This window comes from Lissotriton helveticus, chromosome 8 (assembly GCF_964261635.1).
Source record: "Lissotriton helveticus chromosome 8, aLisHel1.1, whole genome shotgun sequence".
NCBI classification, from domain to species: domain Eukaryota; kingdom Metazoa; phylum Chordata; class Amphibia; order Caudata; family Salamandridae; genus Lissotriton; species Lissotriton helveticus.
Genome location: NC_136069.1, coordinates 210,305,560 through 210,330,610, shown reverse-complemented (window position 1 = coordinate 210,330,610; position 25,051 = coordinate 210,305,560). Strand labels below are relative to the sequence as shown.

Here is a 25,051-nt window from a genome sequence, read left to right as displayed (position 1 = left end):
CCAATGTGCAGGCGTGGTGTTGCTGCCAATTATAAATGAATAGCAATATCAATGTTTTTATTTTTTTCGAAACTCTGATCGCACACTTCTCTTTAATTTCTGCACTTATTCTTACCTTGTCCCACCTTCGTCAGCACAGTTTCCTGCTTAAACAGTAAGAAACAGACAATAGCTTTCTTTGGCCGCTTCAGAACAGAAAGTTTCAAGACATCTTCTTTTGTCTGTTTAATTTTTTTTTAACGTGAAGCAAGAAAGAAGGCATTTTGTTTTGTGTTTAATGTTCAATTAAATCATGTATACAAGGGATTGCCTACCCCGTCAGCAGTCAATCGATAGGTAAAAATATCACATACCATCAATAAACGTACATGAAAAATAAAATAAAAAAAACAGATCAGATATGCTATTTATACACATTTAACAGAAACACCTTTGGGTTGTGCGATTTCACAATTACGACCTCAATGATGCTGGAGAGTGGACACAGGCGGTTTCTGGAATGAAGGTAATGCGGCATGGGAATGTCTCCTGAGTCACAGCCATGCTTCTAAAATCCACTTCGCTTTCCCGCTCACCAAACGGAGCACGGGCTGTTCACATAATGGCCTCCATCAGCCACGCGTGACGTATCTGCTTCTCCGCCGCGCGCGCGATTGACTGAGTGACTCTGGGCTTCAGAGCTGGATGACCTGCCTCCTTCTCACTTCCTTCTTCTGCACCATTTCCATCGAGACTATGGCTTCATACAATGGGACAGGTTCATCCAACTGAGGCCTAACAGAAACGTAAAAATATCAGTGGGTGTGCACAGAGAAGTGAACAAACAGCCCCTTCCCTAATTGATGCACATTTCTTGTATTCTACTAATTTATCTTTTCTGCTGAATAAAAAGTAGTTTCCCAAATGTGCTGGAAAGAAACGCAATCACAACCACCCCCCACCCCACACCCTCTTCTCCGTGTTCCAACATTGTGTTTCTCCACCAATAAAGATGTAAGTTTCAAGGACATAAAAAGAATGTCAGGAGGTTCTAGGTGCACTATTAAGCTTAGTTTAAAAAAAACAAAGGCAAGAGCACTACTGATGTAAGGCTTACAAGTTTGCAACAGCCTAGCATGACTTTCTTTCCAGGCTTACCTAAATATTCCAGATGACAGTTTATCCATCACATCTTTCAGGATATCTGCAGTGGAAATTAAGGAATGGATGCACAGTACTGAAGTATAAAGTTAAATATTCAGAAATCGTGTAGTTAAGAGTGCCTGTGTATCTGGAGTTTAATACAAACATACCATTAATCTTAATCTGAGAGACGCACAGCCGCAATGCTTGAATAGGTAGAAACCTATTGTGCCATGTTAGCGGGTTCTGGAGTCTGGACAGGGTACCACCAAGCGAATTCTGAGTAGTTAGAGATTGTTTTACCACATTAGCGTCACAGGAATACACATTTGCCAGCTCGTCTTTATAAGAAGAAAATGAGTCCGAGAGTTAACTGGACAGAACCATCTTCGCTGCGCCACCCATAAACAAGCATCTGCAATGCAATAGGTCTCGCATTTACGCCAGTTTGAGCTGTTGGCATTGGAAATAACAATGCCTTTTATTTATGATTTGGTTTTTAAAACATAAATAAAAAGCATTGTCATTTACAATGCCAATAGCGTAAACTCTCACAAATGCGAGACATATAGCTTTCCAAGTGCTTGTTTAAATTGTGTGTGAGTGGGGGGGGGGGGTTGCAAACAGAAGGTAGCAGAAGGAACACAGACGGGGAGGGTGTGGAGAAGAAAAACATGGTGCGGGTGTTGGTAAGCAAAAATGATGATGCAGTGGGGGAAGGGGAACGAAGGGCATAGAGAGGTAAACGATAGACAGAGCAATGTGGCGGGCAGAGGGAGAAAAGCAGATGAGAGAGAGCAAAGTTAAGCTGGGGGTTAACGCACACCCTTTACAGGAGCCGAGGAGCAAAGTGCAGCGAGCTGCTACTGTGGAACTGGAGAGCTGCTCAGTAAAGTGCTCCAATACCTTCCGGTCGAGTTCGCACTTGTGGTTGTGGGAGAGTGTGCCCAAAGAGACATTTGAGCCAAAGAGTTACTTTCTTTTTTGGATCCATTTTAAAGTGGAAAATGAGAAAAGAAGGTAAGAGCCCTTTGTTGAAGTCATGGTGTTTAGCAAGTGAGCAGAGCAGCAAACCTAAAGCATATTCATGTTTAACATAGATGTTCAATCAGAAAATAAACCCGCCAGATCTAGGGGAATTTACATCACGCACCTCTGACCTCCCTAAAGGCATTGTTGAGTTGCCCCCTTCTGTCTCCCATGGCCCCAGAAGAGCTCCCCGTTTGCTACAAGTTAAACAAGCTGGTGGTAACAACTGTACTTGAGACCCTCCTGCAGTAAAAGAAACGTATTTAAGAAAATTGTGCTTACAGACTAAAGAAGACGTACTGTGTAACAACCGAAGTTAAAGGGCCAGTCCTCATGGGAGGTTACAAATGAAGACAAGGCGGTAATAAGAAGGGGCTAACAAGCCTAATAACAAATCAGAAGCCAGAATTTACGAAGGGCAATGACACAAGCCAACGACAAATATGGGCGGAGAGTGGGCGAGATTCAAGTACATATTCCAATACAGCATGGCTCACAGAGCAGCACATGCGCTGCCCAGGCTCGACCTAAAAGGAAATTGACTCTCACAGAGCGGGGCATCTGTTGTTCATCCAGGCCAAGGACGCACCCGTCCACAGCAAGTTAGAGTGTTGGATTGGCCTGTCCCATAGCTTAAGCCTCCTGCACTTCATTTGCAATGGGTTCATTTTCTACTATTTTGTGTACAGTGGGTAAGAAAAAAGCTCCTTGCAAGCAGCATCAGGATGAACCAGATAAGAAGCAACCACCAACCTTGCATGCTGACATAAAGTTTTCGTGACAGCACAATGGGAGCCATTAGTGAAGACAAAGCACAGACTGAGATTCCAAATAATACTATGCATCCCATTAGCAGTTGACCAGGTAGCCCTGTTGATAGTTGTGATAATACTGTTGAAGACATGACTGAACCTGAATTTGCAGAGGCAATTTATCTTGTGAAAGCTGAAGTGCATAATAAGGTCCCTGTTTGAGTCTCATGGTTACCTTGTCTTCTATTCCGGTTGTAGGTCATTACAAACACGAAACCCTGTACTTAACTCTTCGGTATGACTTCTGCTCAAAGAAAATGTGGCCTTGATAATAAATGCTCTGGACATTAATTATGACACCCTTTCAATTAGCCTTTTGAAGCACATCCATACTCTGATAATGTTGCTCTTTAAACCTCCTGCTTTTGCAGTTCGTTTCTCAAAAACATAACAAATTTGGTGAATTTCTGCAGAGTAGGCAACAGCAATCCACCAAACCTGTAGTGCCTTCATACTGTTTGGTCAAACACAGATTCCTACAGTGCATGTATTAGTCCACCCAGTGGCGTAGCAAGGTTAGGTGGTACCCAGTGCGGACAATTTCTGGTCACCCCCGCCCACACTGAAATTATTAAAATAAGGGGAAAAAAAGTTAGTTACACATATTTTTGCCATTTTGTCACCCCCCTCAGTGATGACACTCGGGACGGCCTGCATCCACCGTACCCCCCTTCCTATGCCACTGAGTCCACTGAGCCATAAAACTTGGCTGTGTCAATTGAATCAGAGTCCTGTCGAGTTTTCTGGAAAATGGTTCTTTGCCAATCAATTAGATAAAGAATATCTTCTTGCTAAAATCCAGTGAAATCAATACGATGTATTGGGAGAAAGCCCATAGTGCTGATTTTAGCACACAAGGAAAGACTTTGCGTTCATAATGGTTCTTGCATTTCATAAAGCGTTAGAAGATCTAACGTTGCCTTGCAATCAAAATGTAAAAATATGTCTTACAGTTCTATCATGCTAATCGAGTTTTCTTGATGGAACCAAAAAAAGATCTGGTGAAGGGCTAATACCCTTCAAATCTCAATTTCAACTTATGGGTTTTTTGTTTTAAAATCAAAAATGGTTAATACATGTGTGTATCAAAAACTATTTCAAATTAATCCCCTTGTCTAACTGGGAATGACAGATCTGGTTGCAGAGCTTGCATCTGTAACAATAGTTGGATATCCTCTTGCAGACCTGCTAAGGAGTGGACTTTATGAGTGAAATAAAGAAAGAGGGTACTTCTCAGCATTGTCATTTTGGCCAATATTCAGAACCTATCTGATTGTCGTGATTTTTTGACAGACAAAATAGGGTTTTCTTTCCTACCAGAGAATCAGATATGGTCGATGGAACAGAGGAGTCACTATTTTGTGTTGTTATGGTGCTTTCCAGCTAACATGGTACACTAATGACTTGGATTTCCTGTGGTGGTAGGACTGTTTATTCTTTTGCGGCTGATGTTGTGGTCAGAAGGTCAGTCGAACCCTGTGTTTCTGGAAACTTTAGATGACCTGCACTGAGAACTGAAACCTAAACTGTTTAATTTTCTCAAAGCCCACTATGCAGGAGTATCTACACATCAGAATTCCTCTGGCGAATCACTTAATCTCTTTGAGACCCAAACAGTGAACTAATCACTTGATCGGAAAGCAGGAGCTCTTCGATTAGAATCTCCGTTAAATTCAGCATCTTATCTCTTGCGTATTATCAGCATGGAATTCCCATAGTGGCCTGTCGTTTTCCTCCAAAACAGCTGAGGCAACTTTTGTAGTGGCTGTGGCTCAGGCGTCACTTATCTTCCAACCTACGGAATCAATTTTATTCCCCACCTTCGCAATGGGAGATACGGATGGAAAGCATGAGTATATATCTTTCTCACAGCAGAAACAATCAAAGAATCAGAAGATGGGTTTGATCTAAAAAATAGCAGACCCTGCTTCCATACTTATGATTTTTTTGTAGGCAGGAAGCAAACTTTTTAGTAGTCGTCTGGGTTAAGAACATCTCTACTGCTGGTTCACTGACATCCGTGAGAAATTACAAAAGCAGAGTACACTGAACACGTTTTGAATTATCACCACAAACAGTGGCCTGAAGAATAGACAAGGGGATGCAGCGCCTTTTCTTGGCCAATGTTTTCTGGAAGGTTGTGAGATTCTCAATTTGCAAAATAGTGTGGGCAATTTTAACTGTAGAGGGAGTTGAGTAAATAACCCATTAGGAATCCGATGATTGGTCCCGGTTATGTGTCACATGATGCCAGAGAGAGTGAGTTCTGCACTTTTATGAAGCTTAAATACTTATATTGCGATGGTACAAGGGAGCTCACTTTTTTCTTGGTGTTTCCTCAGGAGAAGGCAGTTTCCTTAAAGAGGTTCGTGCTTTTCCGAGACTGGTAATCTTCGGGGGTGTTGCCAGTGTTTTTAAGTCCACGCTCTGAAATGTTTGATTCTTAGGGTGTGAATATTTACAATATGTGGCTCTGTGGTCACAACCTGTATAAATATAAATTGTACACATTAGTTAGAAATGTATGAAGAATATTTGTATTTCATTTAGCACTTAAGTCTAATGAATAGACATATTTGCTGTGTAAGATTGACCAAAACCAAAAAAGGATACGAAGATATTTTCCTTGCTGCCCACTCGATAAATTCCAAACTTCATCGTTAAGAAATGAGATGGTGGCTCCTTTGAGGAATAACAAATGGCTGTCTGGAGGGTCAATCTTTAAAAGTAAAAACATTCTATGTTACGCTCCATATGACATTACTTTTTGACAATAGATAAATGCATATGACATCAGGTGTCTGTTTCCAACTTTTGTGCTACAAGTTGCCACTTGCCTTTATTTGAACACATAGAAACTCTGCAACACGGTGCACCACTCCTGTACATATCAAGGCTTGGATAAATCCCAAAGAAACTGACATTGATGGATAAGAATGGATACAGCCTGTTATCCTGCCCCCATCCTCCAGGCTGAACAAGGAATGGTGGTGGGGACCAAGAGGCTCTTGACACTTCTTTCCATGTGTACACAAGGTGATAGGTAAGATACTCAAAGTTATGTGACCATGCATTTGATTAACAACACACTGAATTTTACAAAAAAGTAATGGGTGGAATGCTTGAATTATTCTCAGCCACTGGTAATTACTCGGGGCCTAATCCCAGTCCATTGTTATTTTGCACACCGTACCATCTAGTTTTGCACACAGCTGTATGCAAATTAGTCTTGATCGTGCTCGGATAGGCCCAGTCAAGCCCTAACTGCCCGGCCAGGTGCTCCATGAACCAGAACACAAGAAACACAAGACCAGTTTCACCCTTATTAGGGCTCATCAGTCAGGTGTAGCTTGGGACCGGTGGCACAGTGTGCACGGGATCCACGTCTGTGTATGCCCGTCCTACTTTTTGACATAGAACTAATGTTTACAGTTCAGGTTGGACTGTTCCTATTGGAGCAGGGTCAAGACTGATTTGCATACGGCTGGGTTCAAACTTAAGTGGCCTGGAGTGCAAAATAACAATGGAATAGGAAGCTGACCCGAGTAATTAACAGTCGCTGAGATTAATTAAAGCAGTCCATTCATCACTTTCTTGTATCCATCAGTTTGATTAAGAGCATGCAATCACCAAATCCTCAGCGTCAGCTATGGAAAATGGTGCCTTTGCTACTAGTATTCCTGAACGAAATCAGGAGGTAAATTACAAAAAGATTCATGAATTAAGCATCACGAACATATACTAATTTACTTTTTTTTTTTAATATTGGTGATAGTTTACCAAGCTGTCAAAGGCAGAGGGCCCAGATTAAATTTTACTTCCAGTAAAACTTGTGCTCCGTTTCCTAAAGAAGTCCCAAAACAATGATTTCAGTGAAGGTACATTTTTGTGGATTATTTTAGCTCAAGGGTCCAGCAATATGTTGATCCCCACGAATCTCCAAAATGAATAAAAATATTTGTATAAGAAAGAGCAGCTTCACACTAGTCAAATTTCCTACTTCTGACATCACCTGAAGGTTTTCCATTGTAGTCACCCAGTGGCCTCCTATCGCAAGGAGTGTGATAATGTCATGCTTGTGAGGCAGCAGCGGTAGATCAGGACCATCTCCCTTCTGAAATAACTTGACTATAATGACAATAAGAGAACACGTCAGACATTGATCCTTCTAATCAAATAACAGCTTTAGTGCTTTTTCTTTGCCACTTGTTCTTTCAGACACTGCAATTCTTAGCAATTATTTTTAGTAAAAAAGGCTTTTAAGTGGCTTGAAATGATTTCTATTGTGTAATCTTCAAACCCTATGTCTATCTTGTGAACTCTAAAATCACCAGGCAAGCATCCATGAACATTCAAGGGCTGAAGATGCTTTCACATGACATCAGGATGAAAGAACAGGCAAAGACTGCTGCATTAGTGCTCCCATGAAGGCCTACTTCAATTACCTATTAAGGCAGAAAGACCTCCCTTCACATCTTCATCCCACATTCTAGAGAGATTCATTCCAACTTGGCCTGTCTCAGTTTGTCTCATTTCTTTTTGGTGGTTGGGTTACATTTTTGTCATGTTTCCATTTGTTGAACAGGTGAGATTTTCAATTCACAATTAAGTTAGTCTTCACAATGTTTTACTTCAACAAAAAGAAGGGAAATGAGGTGTAGCAACTAGCAGGCTCCATTTTGCTACTGGAGTAAAGTTAACACATGCTCAGGCATGACTGGTCAAAACATCTCGGTACAGTCTCGATGGAAATTGAGGAATTTTATCTGATTACAGAGTAGAGGCCACTGTGGATAATTGCTCTTTGGCTACAATAGCAGACCGTAAGCATTGGTCTATGGATCTTATAAAAAATAAATGGAATCCAATCGGACTTCTAAACAACGGAAAATCCCAATAGCCTGCATCATACCTTCTTCTAAGCATCAAAACACAGCTTCTGAAGGGTTGGCCTCTTCATAATAGGTAAATAACTAATGAAAATGCACCATAATGGCAATATTGCTCTTTCTGACACGGCCGCTGGATTAATAGACTTTTCAGATGCCCTGGAAAATCTACTGTTTCTGTATTAAGACCTGGAACTTGCCGAGTAAGCAAGCCAGCAGAATGTTGTATGTGCAGGGATTTGAAATCAGCTTTGTACATTAAAATCGCATAGGTAACAATGAATTTGGCCAATAAATAGTTCTCATCACACGTTAAAAACGAAAATAGAGAGTTATAATGCAAAGTAGAAAGTACGAACAAATCACCTGTTGTATCGGTAGAACTATGAGGAAGGGTCCCATAATAGATATTGCGTACATAAGCTGTGTAGGTATTGGTTAGTTCAACATTCTATGTATTGAACATACAAGTAAAGGTGTCATTGCACTTGAGTTGTTTTGTATTGGAATGCTCTTTGTGTTTACTGTTAAATAAACCTGACAGCTACTCTTGATGTTCCTGTTTCTTCAATAAACATTTCTCTTGGATATCTACATGACGTTCTTGCTCATGATCATCACTTCCACTCTACTTTTTACTATGGCATATGTGACAACATATATGAAGACAATCAACACCAACGCATTTAATTCAATTGTAATAACTGGTATATACAATAAAAACACAAACTCTGCTGAATGAGTCCCATGTAAGACATAAGCGTGCCAATATACATAAAAAATAGGGAAAATAATTATAATTTCAAGCATATTGTTTTTACATTAACTAAGTAAATAAAGACTTTCCGATTTTATTTTAAAATTAAATGATAATCGCTTTGAACACTTTTTAACAGCTAATTTTGGTAGCAACAACAAACCTCCAGCATCAAGAACAATATCCACTCCCAAACCTCCGGTTTCCTCCAGGCAACTTCCTGCGATGTCACCTTTTCCACTGGACACATCTATCACTCGTGCTGTTTGAACCAGAAAGAATAGTTATATCGTGTTTCCAAAAGGAGTGTCAGAATAAAAGCAGAAAAAACCTGAATTCCTAAAAAATGGTGCAAGATTAATCTACAAAATATTTGAAAGAATATACTTTTTTTTTATTTCAGGTCATTTTTATTAAAGTAGCAAACCAAAGTAAAGACAGTACAGTAATTCTTCCATTACAAAAATGATTCGATGCAGTTATTGAAGGACAATTACAGAAATGCAAACAATATAAAGAAAATCAACACTTGCTTGCTTCGTAGATATACAGAAATATACATAACACTCAATGCGTGGGGATAGCGGCTAGGACTCTAATATAGGACCACAAACGTACTCTCAAATATCACAGGTCACCGTAACAAGATCAACATACAATGCATCAAGGTGGCTCATAATGAAATGAAGATGCGTCTAATGATTTCCACAGCTTCCTATTGGATGGACACCACGTAGATGCCTGCAGTACCTGATTATTAGCACCTCTCAGGAATGATAACCATTCCTACCAAATTTTGAAGTTTACCTCATTTGTACATTTCCACTTGCACAGAACCACCTTACATGCCAATGTTAGCATTAAATCCAAAAGCTGGCGATCCTGATCATTTGATAGTCGTGGTTCAAGCGCCCCTAGAATTACATACACAAATTCCTGTACAGGTCTTATCTTGAATACGTGATGAATGCAGTCAAATATTTTCCCCCAGTACTCACTTAGTGTAGGGCAGTTGAATAGCATGTGAGCAAGATCACCAGAACCTGACTGGCAGTTCCAGCACGTCGGTGAGTCTCTTAAAGTACATTTAAAAAGCTTATCTGGGGTCCAAAATGACCTATTTATGAGCATGTACTTAGTCTGGAATAGGATGGGCGATACTTTGTGAGCAAGGGCAGTCTTATGAATCATATTCCAGTCAAACTCTATTCCTGTCGAATTTGGTTCAGCTTCCCATCTCACTTCCACATTTCTGTGAGCTTTTTTAGGTAAGGGCAATAATAGTTTATATACCTTAGAAACGAAGTGACCCGCATACATAAGACGTGGGAGATGAGTTATTAACCATGGTATATAGGGAGAAAAATTATGGGCAGATAGTGTCGCTTTGATTTTCAGGAAGTCGTAAAAATCCATCGGAGTAAGATCATACTTCTGCTGCAAGGCTGAGAACGGGAGCGGGTCTTTATCGTCGTACAGATCTCTCACTAAGTTAATGCCCTTCTTGGACCATGATTCCCATAAGGGTTGATTGCCATTGTGCTTGAGGTAGGGATTTCTCCATAGGGACATGAAAGATGATTTATTGAATGTCAGTTTTGTTTTATGTGTTTGCAGGGCCCGCCTAGTATTTAACATTATATATTTGGAGTGTGGTAAGTGCGACAGGTCCATAGTGAGTAAGGATTCAAGAGGAGCATGGCCCACTAGCGATTTTTCAATATTAATCCAAATAGGTGTATAGATTGGGGATTTAGTTAACCATTGAGCACCTTGTTTACAAAGAAAGGCTGTCTGATAGTTCCTGAACGAAGGCAGACCCAGGCCGCCTTTATCTTTTGCTAATTGAAGCTTCTTCAGAGATATCCTGGCTTTCTTACCCCGCCACAGGAAGCTACCAAACAGCTGGTCTACCTTAGCAACAAAGCTATTCGAAAACGTCATAGGGAGCATGCTGGCCAAATAGTTAACCAACGGAGTCGACATAATTTTGAGCGTCTCCGCTCTGCCCCACCAGGAGAGGAATTTTGGAGACCATCCTTCCAGCAGCGTGGATATCTTTTTTAGAGTCAAATCTTCATTAATTTTCAGAGTGGAGACCAAGTCTTTATCAAAGTCTAACCCCAGGTATTTAAAGCACTTGGGCTGCCATGTAAGGCCGGAGTTCCCTATGATCCCTTTATTACCTAAATTGTTCAGGAGTTTGACCTCGGTTTTGTCCTTATTGAGTTTATAGCCAGAAACCCTGGAGAAAACCTCAATATCCGACATGAGTGCAGGTATGGCCTCCTCAGCTCTCTCAGAGAGAACAAGCACATCGTCCGCATACGCTGTTAGTTTAACCGTGCATTCCCCAAATGGTATGCCTGCGATGTTAGGATCATTTCTTATATGATATAAGAATGGCTCAATTGCCAGTAAGAACAGAGAAGGAGATAGGGGGCATCCCTGCCTCGTGCCCTGCTTTAAACAGAATTATTTACAACAAGGGGTGGTGATGGACAGAGTCTCTGAATTAAGCAGAGTACTCTCACCCAGTCAAGAGATCAGGGCTAGATCCAACACCGTTTTTTAGCTCATTGCACCATCCCAGTTTCAGAACCTGGCTGTATGCAAATTAGTCTGTCCCTGGCCCAGTGCATCGTGGGAACAGGGCAGACCAGACTACAAAAGCCAATTCTTACACTGGGAAGGAAACAAGCTTCCGGGGACCGGTTTCTGCCATTTCAGGCGTCTTCGGCCCGGCTTGCTTGAATCCTGATGGTGCAATGAGCAAGGGACTCACATCTGAGTATACCCTTCCACGCATAGGGTGGACAAAATTATTTACAACAAGGGGTGGTGATGGACAGAGTCTCTGAATTAAGCAGAGTACTCTCACCCAGTCAAGAGATCAGGGCTAGACCCAACACCGTTTTTTAGCTCATTGCACCATCCCAGTTTCAGAACCTGGCTGTATGCAAATTAGTCTGTCCCTGGCCCAGTGCATCGTGGGAACAGGGCAGACCAGACTACAAAAGCAAATTCTTACACTGGGAAGGAAACAAGCTTCCGGGGACCGGTTACTGCCATTTCAGGCGTCTTCGGCCCGGCTTGCTTGAATCCTGATGGTGCAATGAGCAAGGGACTCACATCTGAGTATACCCTTCCACGCATAGGGTGGACAAAATTATTTACAACAAGGGGTGGTGATGGACAGAGTCTCTGAATTAAGCAGAGTACTCTCACCCAGTCAAGAGATCAGGGCTAGATCCAACACCGTTTTTTAGCTCATTGCACCATCCCAGTTTCAGAACCTGGCTGTATGCAAATTAGTCTGTCCCTGGCCCAGTGCATCGTGGGAACAGAGCAGACCAGACTACAAAAGCCAATTCTTACACTGGGAAGGAAACAAGCTTCCGGGGACCGGTTTCTGCCATTTCAGGCGTCTTCGGCCCGGCTTGCTTGAATCCTGATGGTGCAATGAGCAAGGGACTCACATCTGAGTATACCCTTCCACGCATAGGGTGGACAAAATTATTTACAACAAGGGGTGGTGATGGACAGAGTCTCTGAATTAAGCAGAGTACTCTCACCCAGTCAAGAGATCAGGGCTAGATCCAACACCGTTTTTTAGCTCATTGCACCATCCCAGTTTCAGAACCTGGCTGTATGCAAATTAGTCTGTCCCTGGCCCAGTGCATCGTGGGAACAGGGCAGACCAGACTACAAAAGCCAATTCTTACACTGGGAAGGAAACAAGCTTCCGGGGACCGGTTTCTGCCATTTCAGGCGTCTTCGGCCCGGCTTGCTTGAATCCTGATGGTGCAATGAGCAAGGGACTCACATCTGAGTATACCCTTCCACGCATAGGGTGGACAAAATTATTTACAACAAGGGGTGGTGATGGACAGAGTCTCTGAATTAAGCAGAGTACTCTCACCCAGTCAAGAGATCAGGGCTAGATCCAACACCGTTTTTTAGCTCATTGCACCATCCCAGTTTCAGAACCTGGCTGTATGCAAATTAGTCTGTCCCTGGCCCAGTGCATCGTGGGAACAGGGCAGACCAGACTACAAAAGCCAATTCTTACACTGGGAAGGAAACAAGCTTCCGGGGACCGGTTTCTGCCATTTCAGGCGTCTTCGGCCCGGCTTGCTTGAATCCTGATGGTGCAATGAGCAAGGGACTCATGTCTGAGTATACCCTTCCACGCTTAGGGTGGACAAAAATATTTACAACAAGGGGTGGTGAGGGACAGAGTCTCTGAATTAAGCAGAATACTCTCACCCAGTCAAGAGATCAGGGCTAGATCCAACACCGTTTTTTAGCTCACTGCACCATCCCAGTTTCAGAACCTGGCTGTATGCAAATTAGTCTGTTCCTGTCCCAGTGCATGATGGGAACAGGGCAAACCAAACTACAAAAGCCAATTCTTACACTGGGAAGGAAACAAGCTTCCGGGGACCGGTTTCTGGCATTTCAGCCGTCTTCGGCCCGGCTTGCTTGAATCCTGATGGTGCAATGAGCAAGGGACTCATGTCTGAGTATACCCTTCCACGCTTAGGGTGGACAAAAATATTTACAACAAGGGGTGGTGAGGGACAGAGTCTCTGAATTAAGCAGAATACTCTCACCCAGTCAAGAGATCAGGGCTAGATCCAACACCGTTTTTTAGCTCCATCACTTGTTCTTTTTTGCAATTGCCGCCCTAAGTGCGCTGGGGATGCCCAGACGTGGGTCCCAGGCACTCCACACCACTTGGAGTCAAGCTAGCCGGGCTGAAGAGAGGTGTTACCTCGAAACCGGTCCGGTCCTCGGATGCTTGATTCCGGTCTGGGAAAGATATGGCTGTTGTAGTTCGGACTGGACTGTTCCCATGGGGCAACAGGGTCAGAGCTGATTTGCATAAAGCCATTATCTGACCCAGGGTGGTGTGGAGTGCAAAAAAACGATGGATTTGGGCCCAGATCTTTTGACTGGGGGAGTGACATTGATCCACATTCAGTCCATCACTTGTTCTTTTTTGTAATAGGGGTTCAACCAGTAGGGAAGGGAAGGTTTTGTAGAATTTAGCCGTGAAGCCATCAGGGCCTGGAGCCTTCTCTGTCTTCAGATTTTTAATTGCATTTTCTATTTCAAGAGCACTAATCGTGTCATTGAGTCTAACCTGGTCCTCAGCAGAGAGCTGTGGGAGATCACATTCATCTAAATAACTCTTAATCTTGTCCTCCTCCACCGTTTTGTTCTTTGCATAAAGGTCCTCATAGAATACCTTGAACACCTCTGTTATCTTGTCTGGATCTGAGTGTGAGGCCCCTAAGGCATCTTTAATGACGCTAATAGAATTCTTCTGTACCTTAAACTTCAAATACGAGGCCAGGCTCTTACCAGCTTTATTAGATTCACAAAGTTTAAGTCTCCTTCTTTTGTTCAACCAAACTCCCGCTCTCTCACTAATTATTTTATTGTATTCGTATTTTTTATTCGCCAAGGCATAAAGAGACATATTGTCCCTATCCTTCAAATGTTTACTCTCAAGGTCTACAATTTCACATTCCAAAGACTCCAAATTCGCATTATAGTTTTTGTTCATTGCGGATCTGATTTTGATACATACCCCCGTATGGTACTTTTCAAGGCATCCCATCTAATGAGATCAGATGTGTCCCCCTCTTTGTTAATCTGTAGATAGGAAGCGATCGAAGCTTGTATTGTGGACCGGTGTTGATCATTATTTAGGATTTCATCATTTAGGCGCCAAGACGTCTGACGAGAAGAGGATTTGACATTAGCAATGGATAAGGAGATGCAAGAGTGATCAGATATTACACGAGGTTCTATGGTACTAGACTCTATTCTAGGAACCCCGTTCTGTGATATGAGGATGTAATCGATCCGGGAATACGAGTCGTGTGGTGTGGAGTAAAAAGTATAGTCCCTCCCTGTGGATTTTGAAGCCTCCACGCGTCCACTAGGTGAAAGCGTTGGCATAAATTGAGGAAGGCTTTATGCGATTTATTTGTCTTGAAGGGACAGTGGGAATTTCTATCCAGCGTTGCGTCCATCGGAAGATTGAAATCCCCAGCCAGTATGTGAACAGCATTATCCGGGATATTTTCAATATGCTTATTCAGATCTTCCCAGAATTTGAGGTCATTGGTGTTAGGAGCATAGATGTTTGTTACATAAAACTCCGTATTATCCCTGCTTAGTTTGGCCGTAACCCACCTCCCGTCTACACTCGCTTCAGAAGACAAAAGTTCTACCTTAGATTTCTTCGCAACAAGTAATAAAACACCATTCTTTTTGTGAACAGCCTCTGCACCCACAACCTCATTGTAGAACTTATTCCTCAGGTGATAGAACTGCTTAGCCTCAAGCTTCGTCTCCTGTAGTAATACAATGTCACCTCTTAACCTCCGTATATAGTCTAAACTTTTTTTGTCTCTTGACAGGTTGGTTCAGACCTTTAACGTTGAGAGATAATATCTTCAGTTTGTCCACATTACACACCCCCATTGGAGTATGAACTGTATTATGTGTGAACGGTCAATCGAACCTTCATATTGATAATTATATCTCTCACGTGGTACAAACAGTAGCATGCCAGTGAGACAACACACTGAGATCTAAAAGGGCCATATGGACGAAAGTAGAGTCCACAACCTCCCCCAACATCAAGCATTAATACAATAAAGAATATGCAAGCAAGAGGAAACAAAACTAAAAAACATGGAACACACATCCCCACCCCAAAACCCTTCAACCCCCCACCCTCCCCACCCCACCTGTACGTAGTAGGCATGGTGATTGGAGAGAGAGTGCAATGCATCCTCCCCGTGCATGAACACATTTATAAAAGTTTGGAACATATGAACAGTCTCAGCAGACCCGTAGTTTGCTGCTAACTAAGGTAACCTCGGTAAACCAGCATCTAGTAACCGAGCACATATATTGCGAATCAGAGACTCCTTGAAAAGAAGTGTGAGCATCATGGCTTCCTACTGGTGTGGGCGAATTACTAAAACAACAATATTACTTACTGTCGTAGCCCTATATAATGAAACATGTTAAACGTATCAACTTGCAATCAGGTTCTCATTACTCGAGGATCGCTATCCTATCAGGTAGTAGTAGAGACATTCACCATAACCAAAAGATCGATAACAATTGCACTCATAACCAGGTCATTCAACGGTAAGAGAATTTGAGTAGAATCAAGTACATTCAATACCCTTCCACAACAAGGAAGAGGTGCGCATAAGAGAGGTGCGTGAAATGCGAAGATCATTCACTTGTAACCTGAGGCCGAGGCCTGGTCTGTAGGACTTTCGGGATTGTTTGTCTCCATATCTAAGTCCTCAGGGCCGTCTAGCATACGTTTCAATTTCAGGGGATCTGAAAAAATGTGTGGAGAACCTTGAATAATCACACGATACTTCGCTGGCCCGACGAATCCATATTGGAAGCCCCTTTTCTTCAACAGCGGTCGGAGCGCCAAGAAAGCCTTCCTGACGTCCACCGTCTCTTTGCTGTAATCCTGTGAAATGTAGATTTTAGCAGATTTCCACAGAATATGATTATTTTTCCGCATGAAGGTGAGAATTTGTTCTACATGCTGGTAACGTAGTGGCTTACAAACAATAGCTCTAGGGCCTTTTTGATTTTTAGTTATCCTGCCCGGCACTCTATGGGCCCTATCAAACTCCAACGGGTGTAGAAAAGTCATGTTAGTAGCTTGGATAAACCAAGATTCAAGAAAGGCCACACAGTTCCCATGTTGATCCTCCGAACCTTCTGGAATACCAAAAATGCTTAGATTCCCCCTTCTATTCCTGTCTTCCAACTCAGCGAGCTTCCGTGTCGTTTGGTCCGCAGTTATGCATAGACGTTTGATGGCGTTACAGGACTTGACTTCCATATCTTCAAGTTTGCTAATCCTTGATTCTGCCTCTATCAGTTTTGCGTTGGTATCGCGGTTATCTTGTCTGATCGCTGCTACTTCCTCCTTGGTCGCTTTCGCCAGATCCCTTACTTCATCTAGTCTGTTAAGTATCATTTCTATCGGATCCGGATTGACATTTCTTCCTTTGCTGGGCGAAGACTGCTCAGACTTAAGCCTCTTCAAACTTTTCGCCAGATCTTTGTTATCTGCCATGGCTGCTCGTGGCGTAGACTACCTGATCGTTTACAGTGATCTTCCTGTAATTGTAGTTGCCCTTTATGGAGTGCTCGTTTTTTTTTGTTTTTTTTTTGGCCGCCTTTCCGGTTCCTTTTTCTAGCTTGATACCGGTAAACGCGTAATAACCATTCAGGACCACTTAGGAGTCGATCGATTGTCGTCCTATCCGTTTGCTTCCTGCCCTTGTTCAGACGCCGTGTGGAAGTGCGCGTTTTTCAAATGAGGCTGGAAGCCTGCGTCGCCATTTTAGAAGCCACCATGTGCATGTGCATGTAAAGCCTTGCACTAGTAGAGACACTTCGTTAGTCAAAACATTGCTTTTATCTTCAATAGCAATCTGAAAAGCTTGCCAGCTTAGACAATTGCTGCATCCGTGTAGTAGGCACTAGGCCAGAAACTTAAAACCATGCATTCCCTTTAGAGCCTCATAGAGTAGCATAGGGTTCAGTCGCAGACCATAGATCTCCAAACAATGGCTCCATAAACATTTATCCAGCACATTTATCCAGCACATACACCCTGACTTATATGAGTCATAGCGATCACAGTCTTTTTAGCAGTGTCTTTCCAGGTTTGAAGCCATGTTTCTGCATTTTCTACTAGCCTTGTGAATATTGCAAAAGCATTCAAAAGTCTTCCAAAGTTTTTTTATATGCCCCGGCCGCTACCGATCTGATGGATGAAATGCCTTCATTTCTTTCCTCTCCTAAATGCGCCGGTAACAGCAGCGCCTGTGTCGTTGTACTGCGATAGGACATAACGGAGTCACCGTTTAGTTAAACTGAGCCGCCATCTTGTGTGAGCGCGCGGTGCTCCCTTACTGTACAGTTCTATTTTCACCCGAGATCGGGTACAGTACTCACGATTCCTTTTGCGACTTCTTACAAGGGCCCAGCCTTCCACCGGAGCTCTCAGCGATCCGTCCTGGGTCCGTTCAGGGTCCCTACACTCCGTCCGCCGACATCCTGGGTAACCATGCGGTCCTTCTCACTGCAGCCACCGGAGCGGAATTCTCGGAGCAACCAAACCTCCTCTTCTCCTCCGCAATAATCCTCGGACGTACCCTCTTTCTGCTCCTCTTACATTCCGGTTGCCGAATCTTCCGTCTGTGTCGGCGCTGGAGTGGTAGCACTCGTTCCAGGTTCGTTTAACGGACTCTGCATGGGCGGAGAGAATCACAGAGCCGCCATCTCTCTCGGCTTCCAAACCACGCCCCCAGACATGAAAAAATTAACTCAGAACACCACAATCCCAGATCTGTCTTGTTTACATCAAATCTGTACCAAATGGAAACCAATAAAAAAATGCAGAACTTTTTTCTCTTATATTCTCAGATCCCTTCTTTGATTACCTCAGATTTGAAAAGTAACCACATTCTGCTACACAAGAAATATTATAACATTGGAACGGTGAGAGCTGCAAAATTATCTAGTAACCGCCTAAGAATAACTGCTTTGTAGAAAACCAAAATGAGGTACATTAAGATCAAGCACTGGCAAAGCCAATAGGTCGTGGCCTTTTTTTTGTTACATCCACATGCAATAGGCATTAAAAGTAATAGTAATTAAAAATGTTGCCCTCTTAAGGTATCTCGAATATGTCTGCGGCAAAAGAATAAAAAAATGGCTCATCGTAAAAATAAATAATTAAAAATATACATTAAATGAAAGCAGATATGTAAACAGAAATTGGCCTACTAGCCCTGGGACTCAATTGGACTGCTTTTTAGGTACATGTGCACAAGCAACATACTATCACTTACGCTGAAGTGAGCTGATCCGTTGCCCCATGAAGTATGCAGTGGTGGGTGGAAGCTAAATGTGAATGCCATTTGTACAGACCAATAGATAAAGAGGGCTTACCAAAAGCCTTTGTACATTTATACAGCTAAATCGGTCTCTTGCCATGCCTAAAATGTTTCTTTCAATCACAACATTCTCTGCATTCCTGTTTGTGAATGACACCCACACCTCAGCCTGATTAAGTGCAGATATCATTTTTATTACACTGACATAATTCCATGCAAAGTTCCTAATTTTGCTTTAAAGAAAATAAGTGAAATGTTTGCCACTTTGCATAAAGCAAAATTTGTCATGATTTGTTGTCTGTGTGACATGGGTTCAAGCAGAAAATATCTTGATAGGAGATATTTTGGTTAACATCAGTCTCTGGCAGTATATTGACTAACTTTCCTATGTGGAAGTATGCCCTCACCAGGAAACGGCATGCAAGATATTGGCCCAAGGCTTTTTTAAGCAACTCTCATAATTTTGTCGACATATCCTGAAAATATGGGGGGTATACAAATCACACAGTTTACACTCAGCCCAGAAACTCAACTCCATTAGAGTATGTAAAGGTGTTTCAGGAAGAATTCCTAAGAGTAGAGTGTGCATCTAACACAAAGATATGGTGCAGTCTGTTCCCTTGCAAATGTTTTACTTTAAAAATGTTTTAGGTTTCGCAGCAAATGTTTACCAGAGACCAAAGAACATCTGGTCTCAAGTTGCACAGCTATTTTCCAAAAACTGAGCTGCTCTCTTTAGGTAGGGGGAAAACAGCATCATTAGATTGCCGATGGATAGAAGACAACAAAATTCCACTTAGCTATCCCTTCAATAATTGCTTTTCAGTATACCATCTCAATAGGTATCTATGGTAAACATTTCGAAAACAAAACAGGGTCCCATTTCACCCTTGTTGCTCAAAATCAGCAAATTCTCAGCCATACTTCAATCTCCTCAGTGAAACACTTCTGCTAATTCCCATATAAATAATAATCAATGCCTTTGTATGTTTGTGGTTAAATTATAGCAACTGAATTTCCTTTGGCTTCTCATCCAAGGATTATAATTTATTCACATCTTAAACGTACATGTCTTCTTGAAAATAAAATAGAGGCCTAGTAGTCTGGGACTGATGGCACAGTAATGGTTCCCAGCCCAGAAATGCCTAAAGTACAGGACAAGTTACACTAATCACGACCTTTTCTCATGGACACATTTGCTGCAGACCGCCATGTTCATCAATTCACTCCTTGGATCTTTTAATTTAGACTAACAAGAAAATGCATGATGGAGGAAGAGCATTTTCAAAGCTTACAGGACAATTCTGGAACAATTTGTCGACTGACCTGAAAGAGCAACCAGAACATTTGAACTAAGCTGTAACTTTCTACCTTCTCGCTGACAACTCTGTAGAAACTTAGATTAAATGGTAATTCATTTGAACACCATATTTTACTTGAAGAAAATGATAGTTAGAAGACCACTGTTCTTTAGATAGACGAATACAGTAAATATCTTTTTTTGTAAAGAATAATTGCCATTAATATGTATAACTCATTTCAATCTGGGTTTCTCTAGGTCCGGAAGAAATTTAAATTACGCCAGCGTAGTTCATGTAATTTCATGTTGTGTTTGTTATGCAAAATTCCCAAAATTACACCAACTTGCATAAGTTCACAGTAAAACTATAGAGTAGGAGTGCAGAATATAGTGAACAACTGTAACACGAGCATCTTTTGTTCAAAAAATTGTGTTTTGCTTTGCTATTTTTTAGGACTAAATACTATCTCGCTTCAAAAATTGGAACAAGAAGCATTTTGTGCTAAAATATAGCACTGGCGGATTAGCATTTAGCGTAATTATGTATAACTATGCAATTTACTGGAAATTTTGTCTAATTGAGTGAAAAAATCTTACACAAATTTCACGCAGCCCTAATGCTTTTAAGTTAAATTCCCTGTGTATAACTTTATTTCACGTGGGTAACATGAACATTGGGCATGGATCGAGGTCCCGAAAAGCAGTGTTTGAAACCTTGCTACAAACATTATGTTGCATACACTGTAACTCCGAATAAATAGGCATCGTATTTAACACATTAAAGCAGAAAATACAGGTGCTGGGAAGACAATTGTTTTATGACCAAGCATACGTTCTAAACAAATATTAAACATAATAACTGTGGGGCTGTATGCACATATAAATAGGCAAGACAGAAAGGAAATCTAGAAAGTTTACTTACTCACTAAAGGTTGCTTAATGCCTTTTGAAAGTGAAAGAAAAGGAGAAGAAAACTAGTCAGACTAAATCATTGCATACAAATACCACTCTTAAGGTTCCAAAAAATTCATTGGTGTACAGTAACTGAATGCCCCGCTAACAGAGAGTGTTAGTAAACGCCCAAGTGCAGTTACAGTATTTGCTTGACTTATCAATGCTCATTGTTCGCAAACTACATAACAGCATTTGTTATCAGTACTTTATTTCAACACACGTAATTGGATAAAAACTTGCTCTGAACAGGCCACGAATAACTAAGTAATTTACGCACAGAACAGAGGTGTGCAAAAGGCTGTATTTACAAATGTGAATTTGCTCTTGTAAATTGTGAATTTGCTCTTGTAAATTGATGTAGTCCCTAATACAACGGGGCTAGCATAGTGTAACTTTATGTGTAAGAAAATCTACACACAGAAAGGTTGTGGGAGTTTCTGAGTGGGAACACTTGTGAAGGTGGGTGAACACACACAAGTTCAGGTTTTTGAACATTCGTAAATATTTGCTGGTAGCTCCACCCCCTCAATAAAATTATAAACTTACTACTGCTTAGGGAAACATTAAGAACGTATTTGGCGTGGGAAAGTGGAGGGAACTTTTTCACAATTGTGGAGGGCCGGAGGCAAAGGGCTTCCCCACGTGAAAAATATATTCCATAAGGAGAAACACCCAAAATGTGAATCTTTGTTGCAAATTGTTTTATCGAGCTTAGGATGCCCACGAGCAGACCTTTGTATGCATTAATTAATCAGCACATTTACAGTAAAAACAGGATGCAGGACAGCTCATGCATCCCCTATTTAATCAAAATGTATGTATGAGAATCACACAAATCAGCCTTGGATCATGAACTCCTTCAACTAGAATCTTTTGCACTAGAATGGATCAACAATGCAATATACCAGTGCTCTGGGTGTTGCTTTAACAAAATATGCCTTATGTCCAGGGACAATGTATTTTTTCAATATCTGATACTGCTTTTTAACACCGCCTTTGTACCATTAGTGTTATAAATCTAATTATTCACATTTCTTCTTGGTCCATAAGCATTTTTATGATTTCCAAAGTTTCAGCATAAGAATGCAGTCCAGTTGTCAACAATTTGCGCACTGTAAAATATGCTTATTCTAAATGTCAATTATTTACCCCACTACGGAGATTATGCCATTCCAAAATGCTAACATATGTTTTGCATACGGCTTGTAATCACCACAACAGCATTCATGGCAGCCGATGCCAGCTAGGCTTTTCCTTGTCTCAAATCAGGATTTCTGGTCACTCTTTCCTAGTAGCTTTCTTACTTCGTAATCATCATTGCTTACACATTAATCGCTGTTGCCTACTACCTCAAACGTACTCATACATTTAAATGTTTTCCCATCCATTTAAATTTAGATCTACTTTTTATATAATGATAAATCAGTTTCTCTACGGTTTCTATTTGTAGCACTCATTAACATTCTTGTATGGGCCGTGCAGAGCTATATGCAAAACGAAAATAAAATAAAAGATACATTATTCAAGGTCTGGCTCCTGAAGTAACTTTGTTCATTTGCGCTTTCATTAATTTGTAGCTATCTTCAAATATGGCTCGGGGCCGAACAAAAAAGGCAATTCAACAAAATCAGTCAATAAAGGCAGCCTCCACATGCTACTTCTCCAACACTACACAATAAAATAACCTGTAATATGACATCAAGGAAACAACCCTACAATGCACTTGAAGGAAATTGTTTGTTCTGTAACCGATTATTCCTTATGGACATCCGTTTAGTTTGCGCACCTCTCATCTAGAAACATGGTCTAGAAAAGGCAGATATGAAGAGCTGTAGACCCATAATCACTTTCCTCCCGTCTCCTACATAATGGAGAAGATTCTGGCCAGAGGCTCTCCAATTTCCTTGAATTCGAGCTCTTAGTCTAATCCTACGCTGCCCACCTCGGAGTCCTTCCTGCTGGCAGCTCTATCTAAGCTATATGGCTCTTACGGGCTGTCAATTATTAACTTTAAAACTAATGACATGTTTGCTATTTTTTGTCTTGTGCTATTTGGCATTCATTTTCAATATATATATATTTTCATTTTATTCTCTTATAATTCACAATCAAACATTCAATAAAGACAGAAGTCCAGTTATCATAGGTGGCTTTTTTGTGGTGGTTCATAAGGGCTTGATAAATTAGTTCCCTTTCCATAAACATATTCCTATATTCTAGATAAGCCTAGTTATTACTGGTAACCTCTTCTCACTTTCATTCAAATAACACAATACCTGGGCCATCAGCTACTGGATACCCCAACATTGACCTTTTTGTGCTCAGAATATCTTTCCATAATAAGTCTTAGTTTAAGGCAGGACAACCTGTTTCTTGCAGCAAAGGTCATAATCTACTGGAAAACATCACTTTCAGTTTGGTGGATACTTAATACCAATCAATCATGATTCTCTATGCTCCACACATATGAAATGCTTTGGTTAAGCTCCCGAGACACGGAATCACGCTCACTACGATATCACTCGGGGGAAGTGCTGATTCTCAGATGTGACTCTGGAGAAACATGTACTTAATGAAACCTCATTTGGAGAAACAACATCAATGAACCTGTTTCTGCAATATTCTCATGGTAAGTGTATACCTAGGATTTGGAATTCATCTCAATGAGTCCTCTACATGCCTTAAAAATCCCCTGAAGTGCTTTTCCTCAAGGATCACCAAGATTCTTTGTTTTGGTTGTCCCCTCATTTCTCTCTTCATTCCATCTACTCTTCTCTCTCAACCAAGGGTTAGAGATTGACGGAGTTGAGTACTGCCACAAATAGACACCAAACTCCCAGTTGCCCTGTTCCCTGTTTTAGAAGTGGGGATAGTACCAGGTTTTTTGTCGCAAAGCCTAAAATAGCTCCACTGTTAGAAGCCTCTCACTGGTCCACCTCCGGGACGTTGGTTAATGTACACTGAAAGGCCTTTCCTTTTTACGGAGATCCTCCTGACACACTGTTTTCCTGTTTAGACTGACTGCCAAAACAGGAAACGGTCCAAATAACTCCCTCCCCACACTCCTCTACAAAGGCGGAGGGAAAAAACTATCAAAGCAACAGGGCCATATGTTGCGCTGTTACTTTTCGTCAACCGCTTCCCCACCGCAGGTTTCCGAGTTTGACTACATTATTTTTTTATAATTCATTAAAAATTTACATAAGTGCATTTGGTATGTGTACATTTTTTTAATGTGAATTGGATTAGTGATTTGGATTCACCGTCTTTGTCTGCTGTCTCTTGTAAGTTTCATTGGCAAATGTACAATAGACAGATAAATGAAGGTTTTTCGGGGTTAGCAACCATACTTTAACTTACCAACAGTAGGCCTAAGCTTTTCTAGGTATTGCTTATCTTCTACGCTGTAAGCTGTAGAAATCACTTTGGCTCCTCTGCTGTGGGCCAACTGAATGGCAATTGTACCAAGTGGCTGTAGACAAAGATATAGAAACGTATTACAGAGGCATATACTGGTATGTTTATGAAGAACATATTTTTTGCATTCTTTGAACCGACCAAGCATTAGGCAGAAATATAGTTTGACAAACATTACTGCATAACATTGGCTGTCACAAATTATACTTTGAAGCAATATTTGTTCTGTCATGCACAAGCTGTGTGTTGTGCTATAAACATGCCAAACTTGGAGCTGCACAAGTGAAATGAGCAAAAAGCAGGTAGGGTCACTCTCTTTTGTAAGGTTAGGGCAAGCACTGAACTGTACATCCGGCTGAATATCAGTTTGGCTATCAAAGTATTTTTGGGCTAGGTGCTTTGTTCAGGACATCACTTCAAGGGACACAACTGTCAGAGGTGTAATTGGAAAGTTCACAGAAATGTGAAATACTTCTCAAGAAACAGAAATCATAGTTTTGTTCCTCCTTTGTAGTTCTGTTTTCTAGCAGCTGTAAGGGCGTGAGAGAAAAAAGTCTAGGTGAGGCGTGAGGAGAAGTGGTTGCTGCTACGAGGCAAGCGGAAAGGCATCCCAAACAGACACAAAAATCAGCCTGACTGCCACGACACAAATGTCCATATTTGTAGTTTGGAACACATAAGGAGATGGTGGGAAGCATTCTCATACTGATAATAAATTCTAACTGGAGTGAGTCAAATGCCAGTTGTGTGAGGACCAGGGCTCTATGGGGACGGGTCAGCCTGGTGTGCTGAGGTATTGT

General features: G+C 41.4%; 1 protein-coding gene across 2 annotated transcripts in view; it reads right to left on the bottom strand.

The window, feature by feature from the left end:
• Nucleotides 1-258: 258 nt before the first annotated feature.
• Nucleotides 259-25,051, bottom strand: part of CRYZL1 (crystallin zeta like 1) — a 269,330-nt gene continuing 244,537 nt past the window's right edge. The window contains exons 8-14 of one of the 2 annotated variants that reach the window (XM_078656941.1): nt 24,195-24,306; nt 20,803-20,823; nt 8,773-8,871; nt 6,976-7,091; nt 5,577-5,682; nt 1,138-1,183; nt 259-774 (exon numbers count right to left, since the gene is read on the bottom strand). In XM_078656941.1, the coding sequence (XP_078513067.1) occupies nt 675-774; nt 1,138-1,183; nt 5,577-5,682; nt 6,976-7,091; nt 8,773-8,871; nt 20,803-20,823; nt 24,195-24,306 (600 nt within the window). In that variant the 3' untranslated portion in view covers nt 259-674. The remainder of the gene's footprint in view (nt 775-1,137; nt 1,184-5,576; nt 5,683-6,975; nt 7,092-8,772; nt 8,872-20,802; nt 20,824-24,194; nt 24,307-25,051) is intronic. The other variant, XM_078656942.1, reaches the window with a different exon arrangement.